The 17,137-nt window shown below is 39.4% G+C and overlaps 1 protein-coding gene across 1 annotated transcript; it reads left to right on the forward strand.

The window, feature by feature from the left end:
• The first annotated feature begins 13,831 nt into the window (after positions 1-13,831).
• LOC116260977 (uncharacterized) lies at positions 13,832-14,721 on the forward strand. The gene has a single exon (XM_031639531.2). The coding sequence runs from the start codon at positions 13,910-13,912 to the stop codon at positions 14,372-14,374; it is 465 nt and encodes a 154-aa protein (XP_031495391.1). The 5' UTR covers positions 13,832-13,909; the 3' UTR covers positions 14,375-14,721.
• Positions 14,722-17,137: the final 2,416 nt, after the last annotated feature.

Here is a 17,137-nt window from a genome sequence, read left to right on the forward strand (position 1 = left end):
AACGAGTTTTTATGTAGGTGAAGTGTTTGCTTTTTATTAGATTATCGGGTCATGTATGGGTAAACAAAAAAAATGCATGGTCAAGTCAAAGTGCCGAACCGGAAAAGACCTGGGTTCAGGTCCGGATTGCTTACAAACGGGCTAGGTCCAAGGAAGGCTTAGGTCCTGGCAGACCCGGCCCGACCAGCTGTCCACCGACCCCTACTTATTCCTTCTCAACAATATTCTGAGTTACACTGCTCTTGATCTTGAGTTAGAGTTAGGAGGAGGAGGGACAACCAAAATGCATTTTTTTAGGGTTTTGCGTGGATGGTGTCGATCAGAGAATCTTTAGCCATTAAACAATCCATAAATATGGGAGCGAAGAAGTCTATTTTATGATTCTTAATGTAAAAGCTAGGTATCTTTTATTTATTTATCAGGATAACCTTTGTGTGCTTCGGGAGGATCCAAGTAATGACCTGCAGTATTACTTTCATCTTCTCTTTTTTTTTAAAAAAAAATTATTAATTGTGCAGTTTTGATCCCGAGAGAAACTTGATGGACCACCTGCACATGGTCATGAATGACTTCATGCTATTAGCGGAGAAGAGATTCGAATATACTCAGTTCAATGAGCTAGTGTCACCTCTAAAAAATATGGGTATATAAACTTTTTATTATTCAGATGCAGAGTGGTGTTAAGCGCCCTTGAGGCCTCGCTCGTGGTTGTTGGCTTCATAAATCATAATAGTAGCGATGACGCGTTCTATCGATCACCAGATGCTCTGCTGCAGATTCAGATATGAAACTGGATACTGAATTCAAATTTGTTTGGTAATCGGAACCAGATCTTTTCTCTAAGCACCACGAGTAGCGGCAGCGTTCATTACCCGAAAGTTTTGAAATCCACATTGCTTGTATGCAAGCAACCCCAGATTAACGAAGCGTACAAAATATTGGGGCAATATTGCCGGAAAAGGGGCGAATTTTCCTCCTTAATTAGAGACTAACGCTGGGGCATCCCCCACAGATATAGTTGCGGTAAGCAAAAAAAAAAAAAAAAAAGAGTTAAGAGTGTTTGAAAAGGACTTGCATTTAAATGGTGTTCATGAACTTCACAGACTGCGCATGCTTTATGAACCACGTGAGTTCCATTCCAGACCATGTATTACTCACTTTGGCCTCAGCATGATCTCAGACGCACAGTAACTGCTGTTATATATGGCCTCGCCACAATGGAGGAGTCCCACATTAGCGAAGCATCTGACTTTCCCTATTCCGACTTCACCATTTCGGCGAATGCCCATGATCATGCAATGCTGATCCAAAATAGGCGAATTAATTGGCCTTTTCTAGCGAAAGTTGTAAGCATTTTTGTCATCTCTACTTCTTGCAGTACCACATGCACTCCAAATTACGCAATAAAATCTTACTTTCTTCTTCTTCTCTCTCTCTCTCTCTTCCACACAGGCAGTCGACAGCGCGTGGTAATTAAATTAGACGGTGGAACACTATTTGAGAGTCTAGCTGCAGGGAGGGGACAAAGACAAGGGATCTTGACTTCAAAGGGAGCGATTAAATTATAAGAGTTCAGAGGCGTCTTTGCTTTTTGTATTTTTATGGGGCTGGGGCCTGGGGCCTGGGGCTGGGGCTGGGGCCTGGGCCTGGGCCTGGGCCTTCCCCATCGTCCATGATGTAAAGAAGGAATCCTCATTATCACGACCATGACGGGTCGGCATCGTTCAGGACCTTTCTTTTCAAAAGAAGGGGCAGGATGAAGTCTGAAGATGGTCAGGTCAGGCGAACTCCTCCCTCCAATGTGTGGTGCTAGCTTTTTCTGTGCTTCATAATCACCGGAGCCAGTGGGTGGGGGGGCCTTTCGCTTCCTCCCTTGTATTGTCTCTTTACTTTTACTTTCACGAGAGATGGTGGCAGGGAAGAGATGATTCCACATATGAAATATTCTTTTTTTCACTATTGGGAAACGCTCCTTTTCTTTTCTTTTCGTTTCTTCCATTTTTCTACGATGAAACATGCTAAGGGTTTATTCTTAGAAGAGGCGATTGGAATTGATGGAGATCCCTTTCTCTCTCGGTCGAACTTAACTTTGGTAACGTCGCTTTCTGTTTATTTAATTGTGACGTCAAGGCCGAGCTTGCCGATTCCAGATCGAACCGAATGGAGAAGAGATTGTTAGGTTGCTTTTAATGTGCGTTAGGAGACGATGATGTGCTCCGTCTTTTTCTTCCTGTTTGGTTTCGATCATGATCGCAAATCTCGTCCTCGACGACAGACGCGAAGGAACAAAATCTGAGAGAATGCTTGGCGCATCAACCATTACTTCTTTGCAACACACGACGGTTGTGATGCTTATTATGTTGCAGGTGCTCTCAGTATCTCTGGTTTGTCCGTTACTGATCGGAAAGAAAGAGTTTTGTTTACCGCAAATTCAGAGATAACAAATGGAGAGAGAGAGAGAGAGAGAGTATTTGGCCCTGCTGTTATACATGGAATTTTTTATCACAGCGGTATGCAATTTTGCTTACTAAGCTGATTAAAAATGGTGACAATATTGTGCTTCTCTTTCTAAACTTTGCCTTTCCATCAGGCTAATTAAGAAACATCGGTGAGGGGAAATTGGGATATTTCCTACAATTTTTTGATTTTTTCTTGAGAAGATCTGGACAAATTTTGGTGGATAGATGTCGATCAGGTCATGATTCAAGGGTAATGGTGATATCAAGAAAAAATCGAGCTCTTCTTGTATTATTAATGATAATATTGCAAATTTAGTTCAATGCCCTGGACAAGTTGTCTCAATTATATTTTTACGGAGATGCGCTAGCAAAAAGACCGTGTTCGACCTTTGCCACGTTGCTCAGGTGGATGATAACCATCTAAATTGAATTAATAAGGTAGAGCCTTCTTGACCAAAACCAAATCAAGTCAAACCTTTCTTGATTTCAACAATAAAAACACTTGGACCTAAACAATTGAAATAAACACAAGTTCAAAACCGACACAGTGTCCAGATTGCCAATGTTCGTCCATCACAAGACTAAGGTCGTCACTTCATGAGCCATAATCTATCAAGAACTACCTATAGAGATAAAAAGATGGGTCAGAATTTCTGTGAGTATGAAAAAATCCAGTCAAGAATGGAACATGGCCCAACAAAATAATATTTGATTTTGTAAAACAAATTCCTCTAAGGGCCTGATGATTCACAATCGTAAGTCTCCAAATCTTAACATGTATTAGAATTACGTCTCATTATAAAAAACGAGGTGTACAAAACCTCTAAAATTTCGTAGATTTCTGACTGTGGCCTATCATTAGAATTGGTATAGTCATGGTGCCAAGCAACAACAGAAATCCCCATGGGCATAACTCACGGGCAGAACATTACATATCTTCACCAAGCGATCCAACAGATCGAGGGTTACCTACGGTGAAGCCTCCTGAGATATCCCAGATCGTCACTGCAGCCGTAGGGTCCCTCTAGGAACTCGGGGTGAGGGACCAGGAGACGCCTTGTTCTCCAACAAAAAAAGTAAAATCTCGGCCCTTGAAACCCAATACCCTGTGGGCCCTCCAGTACAAACAGAAGAGTGTGTGTCAACAATGAGCTCAAGCGCACCACTACCTCCCGAAACGAAACCAAACACTGGGCAAAGCACAAGCTCGCACATGCATATACCAATACATACACAGTGCACGTTTCGCCTACGAAATTCGAATATGAGGGTTTATCATCACTAGACATCGTCTATTACCTCTCACAGAAACCACCCTCAGGCTCGGTTTCCCAAACATAAACAGTAAGCTATTTTTCTAACTTAATTTAATGGCAAGAAAGCAAAATCGAACAACCATGAAACAACACAAGAATTATCACCTCCAGAAATCTCAAATAATAATATAATTATCATTTGGAAACAAGAAATTTATATTTAAATTCTCAGAACGTGGCTATTATTCCGAACTTAATTTCAGAATCCTTTTTCTGAAATTTTGCAGCAAACTCCGGGTACCAAGGAGCAATAATACATAACATTTCAGTTTTCTCCTGAAATTACAAACAAATCTATAAAAACCCTCTCTTTGAAATTTTTAAGAACTTGGAGGTACTAATTTGTAATTTCAAATGAAATCTCTGGCTTTTGCTGAAATTAACTTTCGCAAGCCTCTTTCTGAAAAGGTTTCCAGCAAAAAGGTTGCGGCATAAATTTCTAGAAATTGTAACAGCATTTCTGAGAAATTCGCTAATAAGGCGGACTAATTTTCCCAAATTTGATATAAATTAGGTCAAACCCTAGATTTTCCTCATTTTCTAGCCTGACTTTCTCTCTCCTCCCGGACTGCTCCTTTCTCTCCCGATTCGCCCGGCGGTGGAGCTTCCATCGGTTCTTCAGCCATCACAAACCAGAGAGAAACCAAGCCGGAGGGAGAGATCTCTTCTTCTCCCGCGAGATACGGCATTGGGTTTCCCCATTGCTGCGCCTACCGACCAACCGATACTCCCAGCCACCGCCGCCTCCTTTGCTGCTCCCATTTTGCAGCATCGCCTCGTGAGGAAGACGACTTCCCAACTTCAATGGCATCCTTCTCGGTCTCCCCCTCGCTATGACAGTGAGGAATCAATAGGGAAAAGGGAATGACAGGGGATGATGCCTTGTTCCTCTTCTTCGCCAAATTGCCTCTGCAACTAGTACGAAAAAGACGCCCCCCTTCTTTTTCTTTTCTTTTTTTCTAATCAGTCGGGCGATTGGTTCTTCCCGTCGATGGAGCTGCGGTACTTCCTTCCCTCATTCTTATTTATTTGTTGTTTTTGAGTTACCCAGATGTTTAGCAGAGTATAACCCACCTGCTGTCGACAACGTTTTGTGTTTGATGAAGTATTTGGTTTGGGATGACAACAGTCTTCCCCCTTAATGTTGTATAACAGTTTTTGTGGCCAGACCCTCCGTTCTGGTATATAATTTTTTTTGTTTTGTATCTGTGGTTGGTTTGAAATTTTCTAACGCAGCCTTATCTCATACATGCCTGCTCCGTTTTTGTGTTGATTGTAGACTCAGTTTCTCACAGATGAAATAATAAGAGAAAAACAAAGAGAAACACTTAATCTAGGCATATGAACATATAGATTCACTGTTATAGCATGCATAAAAATATAACTATTTACCAGAAGTCAAACAGAAATTACCAAGACTACATGATCCATTCATAGTTTAACATTCTCATACCTTTTCCAAATCCGAGATAACTTCCCGCCAGCAACTTCTACTTCTGGTTCTTTTTTCAACAGTCAACAACTTCGATCTCAGCCAAAAGAAAGTGAAGATGAGGATGTCCCTCGCTCTCTATTTCTCTCTTTCTTGTTGATGGACTCTCTCGTTTAGGGCTGCTACAAAATGAGTGATTAATTGTTGTAAAATATGGTTAAATACACTCTCTACAAGACCTCCCTCCTTGTCATACGAGTGTTGTGGTTACCCTTTGCAGTTACCACCTCATCCCTATCCTTTCCATAAATATTTCTTTTATGATAAACTTAACAGTTTGAAATATTCATTAGGAATCATTTAATCTTTTATTTATGGCTCCTCCCAAATTCACGTTTCAATTATTTAAGGGAACTTAAAAAAAATAGTGGGTCTTACATCATTCCCCTCTAAAAAGAACTTTTGTCCTCGAAATTTGAGCGCACATTATTGAAACAATTGGGGATAACTCTTTTTCGTGTCCTCTTCTGGCTCCCACGTGCACTCTTTGATGTCATGATGCTGCCACTCTACTTGAACTAGTGGAATAGTCTTCTTCAGCAACACATGTTCTTTTCGGTCTACAATCCGAAGTGGCTTTTCTTCTGTAGTCATATCCTCTTGCAAATCAATTTCTTTATAGTCTATCACATGCAAAGGATCATGTATGTACTTTCTTAGCACCGACACGTGAAATATTGGATGAACATGGCTATACTGCGGTGGCAGTGCAATTCGATATGCAACCTCTCCAACTTTTTCTTAGGTTCAATTTTCCTTTCTTTTTGAATCGAAAAACACATTTGGTGGGTGATATCTTGACAAATACATGATCTCCTGTTTCAGAAGTCAGCTCTCTTCATCGTTAGTCTGCATAACTCTTTTGTCGACTTTGAGCAGCCAAAAGTTTCTTTCTAATCATGTTGACTTGGTTAGTGTAATGTTGGATTACTAAAGGATCCTCAATCTTGTTGTCTCATATCTCGGTCCAACATGATGGTAATCTACAAGGTCGGCCATAAAGAACTTCAAATGATGTCATTCCAATGCTAGAGTGATAGCTGTTGTTGTAGGCAAATTCGGCCAACTTTACATGTTTATCCCCTTCACCCTTCCATTGCAAAACACAAGCTCTTAACATGTCCTCAAGAGTTTGAATTGTCCGCTCAGATTGCCCATCTGTTTGTGGATGTAATGTTGTACTTAGTTTCAAATTTGTTCCCAACGCTTCCTGTAACCTTCCCCAGAACTTGGATGTAAATCTTGGATCTCTGTCGGAGATGATTGATTTAGCAATTCCATGAAGTCTTACAATTTCATCAACATACAAATCTACCAGACTTTTAAGGATAGGAAGGAAATGTGCAGATTTAATTAGGCGGTCCACTACTGCCCAAATAGCATCTACTGTCGTCGAGTACATGGTAACCCCACTATGAAATTCATGGTGATGTCTTCCCATTTTCATTGGAGAATCTCTATTTGTTGCATCAAGCCACCCGATTTCTGATGTTCCACTTTAACCTATTGACACACCAAGCGTCGTGAGACGAACTCAGCGATCTCTTTCTTCATTCCTGACCACCAAAAGTTTATCCTTAAATTTTGATACATCTTGATGTTTCCTGGATGTATGGTGTATCTTGTTTTGTGTGTCTCTTCTAGCAACTTGTTTTTCACCTCCAGATCATTCGAAACTCACAATATACCGTTGAACCATACAGATTCATCATCATCTTCAGAATAAGGAATTTATTCCTTCTTGTGACACTCAAATCTCAACTTTGCATATTCATGGCTCTGCTTTTGTTTTTTAATGATTTCTTCAAGGAATCTATCTCTAATTATTCCAGCACACTTCACATTTGCATTATCATCTCGTAATGGATGCCATTATTCAAAGTCTTCCACTAAATTCCATGTCTGCATTAACAGTCCACCAGCTTTAGCAGGCGTCTTTCTGCTGAGTGCATCAGCTACAACATTAGTCTTTCCTGAATGGTACTTTATCTCAAAGTCGTAATCTTTGAGATTTTGCAGTCATCTTCTCTGTCTTAGATTCAATTCCTTCTGTGGGAACAAATATTTGAGAGATTTGTGGTCAGAAAATACTTTAAATTCCACACTATAGAGGTAATGTCTCCATATTTTTAGTGCAAATACCACAACTCCTAATTTCAGATCGTGCGTTCGATAATTTTTCTCATGTGGTTTCAGTTGTCTAGAGGCATATGCTATGACTTTGTCTCTTTGCATAAGCACGACTCCATAACATGTTCCTGACACATCAGTATATACCACAAACTCTTTCCTCTCATTTGGCAGTGTTCGAATTGGTGCGTTTGTCAAATTGTCCTCCAACGTTTGGAAATTCTTCTGACAATCTTCTATCCATGTAAATTTGATGTCCTTTCGTAGTAATTTAGTCATTGGGGTTGCAATTTTTGAGAAATCCTTAATGAACTTCCTGTAGTAACCTGCCAAACCAAGAAAACTTATGATTTCTCTTACATTAGTTGACGCATTCCATTGTTGTACAACTTCCACTTTGACCGAATCAACTGATACTCCCTCCTTCGAGATTATGTGTCCCAAGAAATTTACTTTGTCTAGCCAAAACTCGCACTTGGAATACTTGACATACAATTGATTTTGTCTCACATCTTCATCACCAGCTCATTATGTACTACATGTGATACTTCACACTCCGAGTATACTAATATATCGTCGATGAACACTACGACGATTCAGTCTAAGTACTCATGAAATATCCGATTCATGGGATCCATAAAAGCTGCTGGTGCATTTGTGAGTCTGAAAGGCATCACTCGAAACTCATAATGCCCATAACGTATGTGAAATGTTGTTTTGGGAATATTCCTTAATTCGCAATTGATGGTATCCTGACCTCAAGTCTATCTTAGAAAACACCTTTGCTTTCTTTAATTGATCAAATAAATCTTTGATTCTAGGCAATGGATATCTGTTCTTGATTGTAACCTGGTTCAACATTCGGTAGTCAATACATAATTGCATTGACCCATCTTTCTTCTTCATAAACAGAACCGCTGCTCCCCAAGGTAACACACTTGGACGGATGAATCCCTTGCTGGCTAAGTCTTGAATCTGTTTCTTTAATTCTTTCAGTTCTACTGGTGCCATTCTATATGGAGCCTTAGAAATAAGTGCAGTTCCTGGTATCAACTCAATGTCAAACTCCACATCTCATACAAGAGGCAATCAAGGTAAATCTTTAGGGAACACGTCTGCGAAGTCCTTCACCGTACGCACCTCACTGATGGGTTTTAATTTTTGGTCGATTGCATCCATGCTAACCAAATAGGCAGTGCACCTACACGTATTTCCTTGCCTTAACTGTCGAGACAACTAGTTTTCTTTGATCTTGGGATGTTTTTACCACAAATTCTATCTTTTGAGCGTTCTCCAACTGAATCTTCAACTTTTTCCTTCTGCAATCTATTATCGCATAGTGATGGTATAACCAATCCATTCCTAGGATTACATCATACCCTATCATATTTATTACCACAAGCTATACTGGTAATAAATGTTTATGTATTTCTATTTTCACATTTTCTAAATATGTTTTGCATGTCTTTGCTTCCCATGAGCTTAGCAACTAACAATTCATAAGGCATATTCTTTCTTTCTAACTTTAAAAGTTTAGCAAATCTCTCAGAAACAAAGGAATGTGATGCACCAGAGTCAAACAAAATATGAGCCAAATGAGAAGGTACAAGAAGGGTACCTTCAATCAGGTTGGTGGATCTCAGATTTTCAACCGTGATCGCGTAAACTCTCCCAGGTACCTTATTCTTTCCTGGTTGGTTAGCTGCACCATGCCTCTGCTCAGCCACTTTCTTCTTTGGGCGTGGTAGTGTAAAATGTCCTTATGTTCTGTAGTAGAAACATGCCCCGACATGTCTGTAACATGTTTTACTGGGATGCTTGTATTTGAGGCATTCCTCATCCTGCCTGGATGAAGATGACCTTTGTCTCTTGAATCTACCCCCTGATTCACCCTGTCACTGCGCCTCCTCTTGAACATGTTTGACCTCGACTTGGACCGCAGGAATTCATTCATCGTGTCTGTCCCATGAGTCATGTTCTAGTTCTCATCAAAACATGTGGCCATGTCAATTGCATCATCTAAGTCTCGTGGGCGACTACCCATTACTTTGCTCCCCAACTCGACTTTAAGTCCTCTGATGAACTTATTTGCTCTGTCTGTATCAAAAGTATACACATGGGGGCTGTACTTTTCCAAGTGTCTGAATTTGGCGACGTATTCGTGCAAACTCATACTCCTTTGTTGAAGTTCCAAGAATTCTTGCATGTGTTTCTCCCATGTTAAGGCTGGGATGTAAGCATATGTGAATGCTCCCTTGAATTCTTCCCAAGTCGTTTCATGATTTGTGAACTTTACTTCACGTTGGGTCTGCCATCATTCCTCAACATCTCCCTTTAGCATAAAAGTCCATACCGAACCTTCTTGTTGTCAGGCACGTCCAGAGTGGTAAAGATCTTTTCAGTTTCTTTTATCCACTCTTCTGCATCGTCAGCGGTGCCTTTCCCATGAAACTTTGGAGGATTCAAACTCATAAATTGTTGGTGAGTTACGCCCCTTGCCTCACCGATCGTTGTCTCATTTGTATCTGTACTGGTTCCTCCTAAAGGAACAGTCTGCGCCAGTCTATGCATCAACTCTGTAATCATATGTAAGGTGTTCATAATGAACGCTTGTTGTTGTTGGATGTTTCTAACATGCGTCCTAGGTCCAGTTTCGGCTCTGGGTGTTACAAGGAGTTATAGCTCTTCCATTAACACTCCCTCCTCTAGTGCGTGCCATTGAAACTACACCGCGCAGAGGAAAACAAAAATATAACAATTATATTCACAATTAAAGTAATCCATTAGTACTACTATAAAACTTTAAAGCTTAATATTCATAATAAATTGAAAACGCCCTTCTTTAACAGGCTCAGATAACCTTTCTTCTGCTTGTGATCAACATTGGCATTGAACTAGAACTCTAGACACTGTGCATTGATACCAATCGAAGGTGGGTTGCATTTTAAGACTCAGCCTCACAATCTCGACGCTTCATTGAGTGAGGGTATTGAAACTTTGCACACTAATTTTCTTGAGGGACGAAAGTTTTTAGCCTTCTTTATGTTTGGCATAAAAGGTATTTTATTGTTATTAACTTGGCAATATATGTAAATGGAACGATAATGTTTTATATTTGTTGTTAGATTTCACATGTGTTGAGGTCAACATCACAAAAATGGAGTATCAAAAATTCTATATATACATGAAAATGTTGTTCATATTAAAATAGATTAGTGCGATTTTTTCTCCCAGTAAGAGAAAAACTAGCCTTGAGAAAAATCAGACCTTAAACAATTGGAGGGAGGGGGCTGTAAAATCCCTTTGGGCCGTAAGATTCATCGAGCTACAAGTGATACACCATGCTTTTTATTTATGATGTTAAAAAATAGAGTCATCCTCACGAGTATTTGCGCAACAATATAAACAGTCTAGTCTAAATAGGTTTAAACATGACTTTAAATAGTGTCAAACATAGGAAAAATGTCAACTCAAACAGGTACTAACTATCTAGCCTGTTTAAAATACTTATGAACCGTGATCATGTTTGTAGAATGTTAAATTTTAGGATATATACTTTGAGTCTTGACTTATGCTCATACGTACTTTATATAAGAAAGCCATGACTTAATATACAATGTTGAGTCTTAGGATGGCACCTTCATTTCGTGAAATTAAACTTGGTTTTATGATAACCAATTAGTTTTGAAAACTTGGTTTATTTGTTTGAATGATGCACCCAAAACCTGGTTTTTCATGAATAACATGAGGGGTTAAATTTTTTCGTTCCTTTTTACACAACTAAGTTTCATCAAATTTGTGGTTTCCTCAAACCCAGTTTTGATGGCACCCAAACACTCCAAAAGCTTGATTTAGAGGCAAAACCAAGTTTTGCTTCTAAAACCTGGTTTTGGAATGTCATCCAAATGCTTGACTCCACTTACATGAGAAGTTGGAGCAATTCCTTGTCTAAATTCGTAACCGAAGGCAAAAGGTTTAGGTTTAAGCGTTGTGCCACTTACCAAACCCTTTGCAAAATGAATAAAATGCCGTAGCACCTAGCGAAACAAACGGGGTCTTAGAGATGAAACATGATCGTAAAAACTGGTGGTCTGAACCTAGCCTGTATGCAGCCTTAATGAAGAGCCATGAGCAGTCTTCTTTTGTGCTTGCTCTTTAATGTATTTGCTGAAAATTTGAAATTATTTGAGTGAATCTCTCTCTTTTTGTCATAATTTAAGCATGCCCATACTTGTCTATCTAACAATAAGAACACTAGTTGTGTACACGGTTAGATTTTGGTAGATCACTCATGCTGAAAGTTACTTCATATTTGATTATTTGAGTCTTGCAATTGTATTAATCAGATATTTTAATGTTACAACAGCCGTTATTTTTTACGATACATTAAACTCAAAAATTGATGGACTTAACATATTTGTCCTATAAAACCACTCCTAAAATCATGCCTATGGGGCTAAATAGGGAACACAATAATTATTTTGATAAACTATTTTTAAATGGTCTGATTTCTGCCCCCTGTACCTCCTCTCTCTCTCTCTCTCTCGACTTTTCATCTTTTCCTTTTTTTCCTTTTTGTCCTGCTATACATCTTGAGGAAAAGGGCCTGAAAAAAGTACTGGCCTGAAAATGGAACTGATTTCTCTCATTTCTCAAATATAAATGCACAGAAACAGAGGCACAAGTTGATTTACTTGGATTGCGGCAACTTAAATGTGTCAGTTTGATGGTTTCTTTCAAAAACCTATATCCGCATATGTAGAGGATCCCAGAACCACTACAATATAGAAAATAAACCATGATTTTTCAACACCGGTATCAGATTTTGTAAACCAAAATTCAGCTTCCAATAACGATGAATCTGTTATACGATTAAATTCTCTGGGAAGTAGGGCATGGTGTAGGAATTGCATAGTCTAAGGTATACAGGTAGATGTGCTTACAAATAAGGGACAGCAAGCGGGAGTGCTTTGTCGTTACCTATATTAGTGATCCCTGGATGTCATCTCCTAGACATTAAAAAAAAACAAAAACAAAAACAAAACAAAAATCTTGAACTTGAAAACTCTAGATCGGCCGAACCTTATGTCTCTACTGCAACAGGTAGTTGGCGCATTATTTGAGTTCTCATCTCTTCAACTACCGTGGAGAGATTTGGAGCTGCTAAAACTCACCTCGTCTCCTGTCACTTTTCAAAGTAAGCAGTTTCTTCCAGGTCATCGTGGATGTTGCGGAATCGTTGAATCCCATCCAACGACCGGCGAGAAAAGTGCAAGAGAACATCTTTTGTTTACTGAAATATTTTATTTAGACTTTCGTCTTTTACTCTCTCTGTAGTTGATTATGCATTGGCATTGAGGAGATTTGCCCGGGCTTTTCTTCTAATTGGGAATGAAGGGGCAATATTTTGACTGATCACATGAAAGAACCTCGGTAAAATTGTGGGGCAATTTCCATTTTTGAAGCCAATTAACAAGTCGCCACTCGGTTTTCATGAACAACGATAGTTACAGCCTGTTTCTTGGAGTACCGAATTGTGGCATTGAAAAGTCAGATAGGCATGCATGCATGCATTTTGCCACTATTGCAGTACAGCATTTACATGTCCCAAGGTTATGAACCATTAGAAGTTAGTTTATCTAAGTTATGAATTTTCTGCAAAGGTGCAAGAGTGCCTTTTTCAACTGACCCGGAGCGGCTTAGAATCTGCAAAGAGACACGGTATGAGTAATCAGCGGTTTGCCTACACATCAAAAATATCAAATGGTACGTCTTACATTGCAAGCTCTGAATTGCGTTTCAGGTCAACCACTCAACTAACTTCTGATTTGTAGGTAAACTTCTGATGCCATGCTTACCAGTAGGATGCCACTATGATGGTAAATTGTGTAAGCTAAAGGCCCAAGAAAGCTTATAATTGGGCACCAAACAGAGTTGATATGGCTTTTGTCAATTCTGTAGCTCAAACTGGAAAGAGCTTATAAATGAAGCACCCAACCTTCGACCAACCAGCTACACTAGGACTTCAAGTGGTACATTATGTAGTCCAAAGGCGACGACCTTCATAATGAAGCACCAAACCAATCTGACCTTCTTAATGGCTTCGGGTAGCGGTCTATTCTATAAATCATTAAGATGCGAACTGCAAGTTAGAAGCGCCTACGCTTGGCCAGGCATCCGGCTTGATGCAGGTCTTCGATTAGATTCGATCGGGAGTTCAAAAATCGATACCTCGTCTTATCTGTAAAAGGAAAAATGAAGGCGCGCACTGAAACCAACTTTTTAACCTTATTGATTATTTTTTTAATGTTTGCCTCTTATGGCAGACTAGACCCCGGCCAGTTCGCTAAGAATTAGGTGAACAATCGCCCTGTTAGCTGAACTTCCAACCAACCACAATCACATTAATTAGTCTCTCAATATAAGCACATACCCTGAACATTCATCTACTTCTTACACACAATCAAAACGCAGATCAAAGGCAAACAAGGAGAGGGCCTCTTGAGTTCTTCATGGCCGCCCTCGTGTTGAGCGAGCAGAAAACGTTGAGCGACCTAAAGGCTGGTGGGGAGGTGGTTTATGGGGCAGAAGAGTGCTACCGCCACTCCCTGGAGCTTCTGGAGGAGCTGGGGTTCCCTAAGGGAGTGCTTCCTCTCAAGAACTTGGAGGAGTGTGGGAGGGTCAGGGAGACGGGGTTTGTGTGGATGAAGCAGAAGGAGCCGTATGAGCACTACTTCAAAGGCACGAGCAGCAAGGTGAGCTACGCCACGGAGGTGACGGCGTACATAGAGAAGCACAAGATGAAGAAGATGACGGGCGTGAAGACCAAGCAGATCCTTCTATGGATTCCGCTGACGGAGATGAGCATCGACGACCCCACCAGCAAGAAGATCTACTTCAAGACGTCGATGGGGGTGGGGCGCTCTTTCCCCTTCTCTGCTTTCGACTGTGAGGAGGAGGAGAACGGAAATCAGTGAGCCAAACCCACGGATTGGTCTCCCTCGGATCTCATTGAGATCACATGAGTCGTACCATAGAATAAGCCTGTTTGAGTGCCACGTTATCCATCGTTGTCCTGCATCCTACATTCTGTATGTCTTCTTCTTCGTCCATTTTATGCGTCGTCTTGTGGCCCTTATGTTTGCTTACTTATCATTTGGTCAAGGAATACCAGTTAATGTAAAAGTCTGTTCTTTCTGCAAAAATTATTGAGATAGACAAAGCTTGATAACAACAGGGGAGTTCAGAGTTGTGAAAGGTGTTGCGAACTTGAGCAATATACCATCTTGAAACCGGAACCTTCTAATACTGTTATCCCATGGTATGATGAGACTCTCCCGAGTTTACCTTCCAGAGGCAGGCCCTTTCAGTGCTCTAGTCTTCCAAGTTTTCTTTGTTACTTAAAAATAATCATGATAGCTAAATTTCATCAATACAAATTAAACTAGGTTCGTTCTTGTTAAATAAGTGTTACGTTTGAGTGACCCATGAAATCTGTCAACTTAGGTTGTGATTTTGCCGTGTGAGATGAGAAAACTTACTTTCTGCAAATTTTTTCGGCTTAACTTGCTAAAACCATCGATTTCTCTCTTTTAATTAATTATTCACCAAATGCTTCGCCAATCTGCAGAATCAAATTTGGGTTTCTCCAGAGTCGAGACCTTTTTAAATCAAAGTGTCATTTTGTATTAATATGGAATTTAGACATAAAACGGGTCAAGGCTTTCGTATTCCTTCATGTTTGGTTACCATAGGTTGCAATCTAAAAGTAGACCAATAGCTTCAATGAAAACTGACAAGTTATAGCTATCCTGATGGTTCTTAGCCATCCTGCGGTTGACTGAGTCAAGGTTCGATTTTCATAAAAGTTCAGGTTCTAAAAGGTAGCTCAGATATTTCCGGAACCCTTGCGTGGAGATTTAAATTTGGTCTAAAAGTTGGTTGAAAGTCACTTTATCGTTTATACTTAAAAAAAGTGTATATACAGAAGCCCTCAATAAATGGTCGACAATAACTTTAACATAAAATATGGCTTCCTACCATTGCCATTTGCTTCTAACTGCCGTAAGCTACTCCAGTTTCAGAACAAAAATAAGGATAAAGCTTAACCGTTGTAAAATCCTAATAAAAACAATACCCAAACACTAAATATAACGACACCCAAACACGAAAGTTGCATTTGATAACCTAGGGTCTCAGATCCCAGGTGGGATTTACTGCACAAATCTGATGTTTGTCAAACTACAGATTTAAGAACTGTAGATTGGATCTGAAAATGCTGAAATCCATGGATCTCAAATAGGAGGGAGAGAGTTTGACTTGAAGGAGTAAACAGGGGAGGGGAGAGAGAGAAGGCTGACGGAGTGCATCAAACGTAAGATTTTAAAACCTCAGATGCCAGATCCGATGTTCTAAAATTAAACCTAGATCTAAGATCCGAGGCAATCAAATGGAACCCCCATGGCTAGGGCAGGCATTTTTCATGTGGAACCTAAATTGTGCTACAAAACTTCGTCTAAAATTGGTAACGTGAATATTTACAAAACAAAGATAGTAAAGGTGGATTTTCAAGATTCAACCGAACGAAACAAAGGTATATGTCTGGGACATGTAAGACTCAAGCACGTAAATCCAAATCTAACTTGAAACTCACGAGGGAGCCTTCTGTAAAGTTAGCTTTGATAATTATGGTATACAGAAATGGCGTGACACAATCAGAACACGAACCTAGGTTATTCTGGTAGAACACCCAAAGGCTAAATGTCACAAATCCAGATAAGACATGATTGGAGATAGTTTATCATAACCTTGAGAAAAAAAATGGACAAAAAGACGTGCATTAATATTAGATGATAAACCGTCACAATACTTTTCTTAACCGTTGAACTAAAAAAAGATCAAAGGTTGATACTGTTCTTTATCCATCTAACATCAAAGTGTCTAACATATACCAGCTTCTCATTATATATATATATATATATATATATATATATATATATATATATATATATATATATATATATATATATATATATATATATATATATATATATATATATATATATATCACAATAATATGTAACGATTGTTCGTGAAAGCCCCAAGAGAACCGCTATAGCTGATTGGGCCAACGGCTACAAAAATATAGTATGTTTAAACTCTTATTTTTGCAGTATAATGTAAGAAAATAATCAACGAACTTTCCGTACGAACTTTCTGTTCTCCAGCAGCAACAAAGAAACTTCAAGTAGAACAATACGAGTTGCCAAAGAAACATAAGACTGCATTTTTCAAGAGGTTGTGAACTTTATCACTGTTAAATAACAGAAACATATTAAACCATTGAGTAATATGATGCCTTTACAATATCATGGTGAAACTACAGAACCATGATTGCTAATGACCAAGAAGGACTAGAGTCTGATTATTTTTTAATTTTCAATGCCAATACCTACCAAATACCCCCAACAATACTGAACTCTTCACCTAATTCAACTTGGAAGACCACAGACAGATTGGGTAAGATAATCGTCCAGAGGTTAATGTTGCATGTTGATAAATGACAGGTAACAACCCATCCAAGCATATTTATCATGATATTCTCAAGTTCAAGAAGAGATCGCATCCACCATTTCTATCACATGATTTTGACAATCATATGGTTAATGTCAAGATCTGAGACATTTCATCTTGGTCCCTTACTTGGCATGTGGATTTACCATTGAGAAAAAACACTGAGA

Source organism: Nymphaea colorata, chromosome 9 (genome assembly GCF_008831285.2).
Source record: "Nymphaea colorata isolate Beijing-Zhang1983 chromosome 9, ASM883128v2, whole genome shotgun sequence".
NCBI lineage: Eukaryota > Viridiplantae > Streptophyta > Magnoliopsida > Nymphaeales > Nymphaeaceae > Nymphaea > Nymphaea colorata.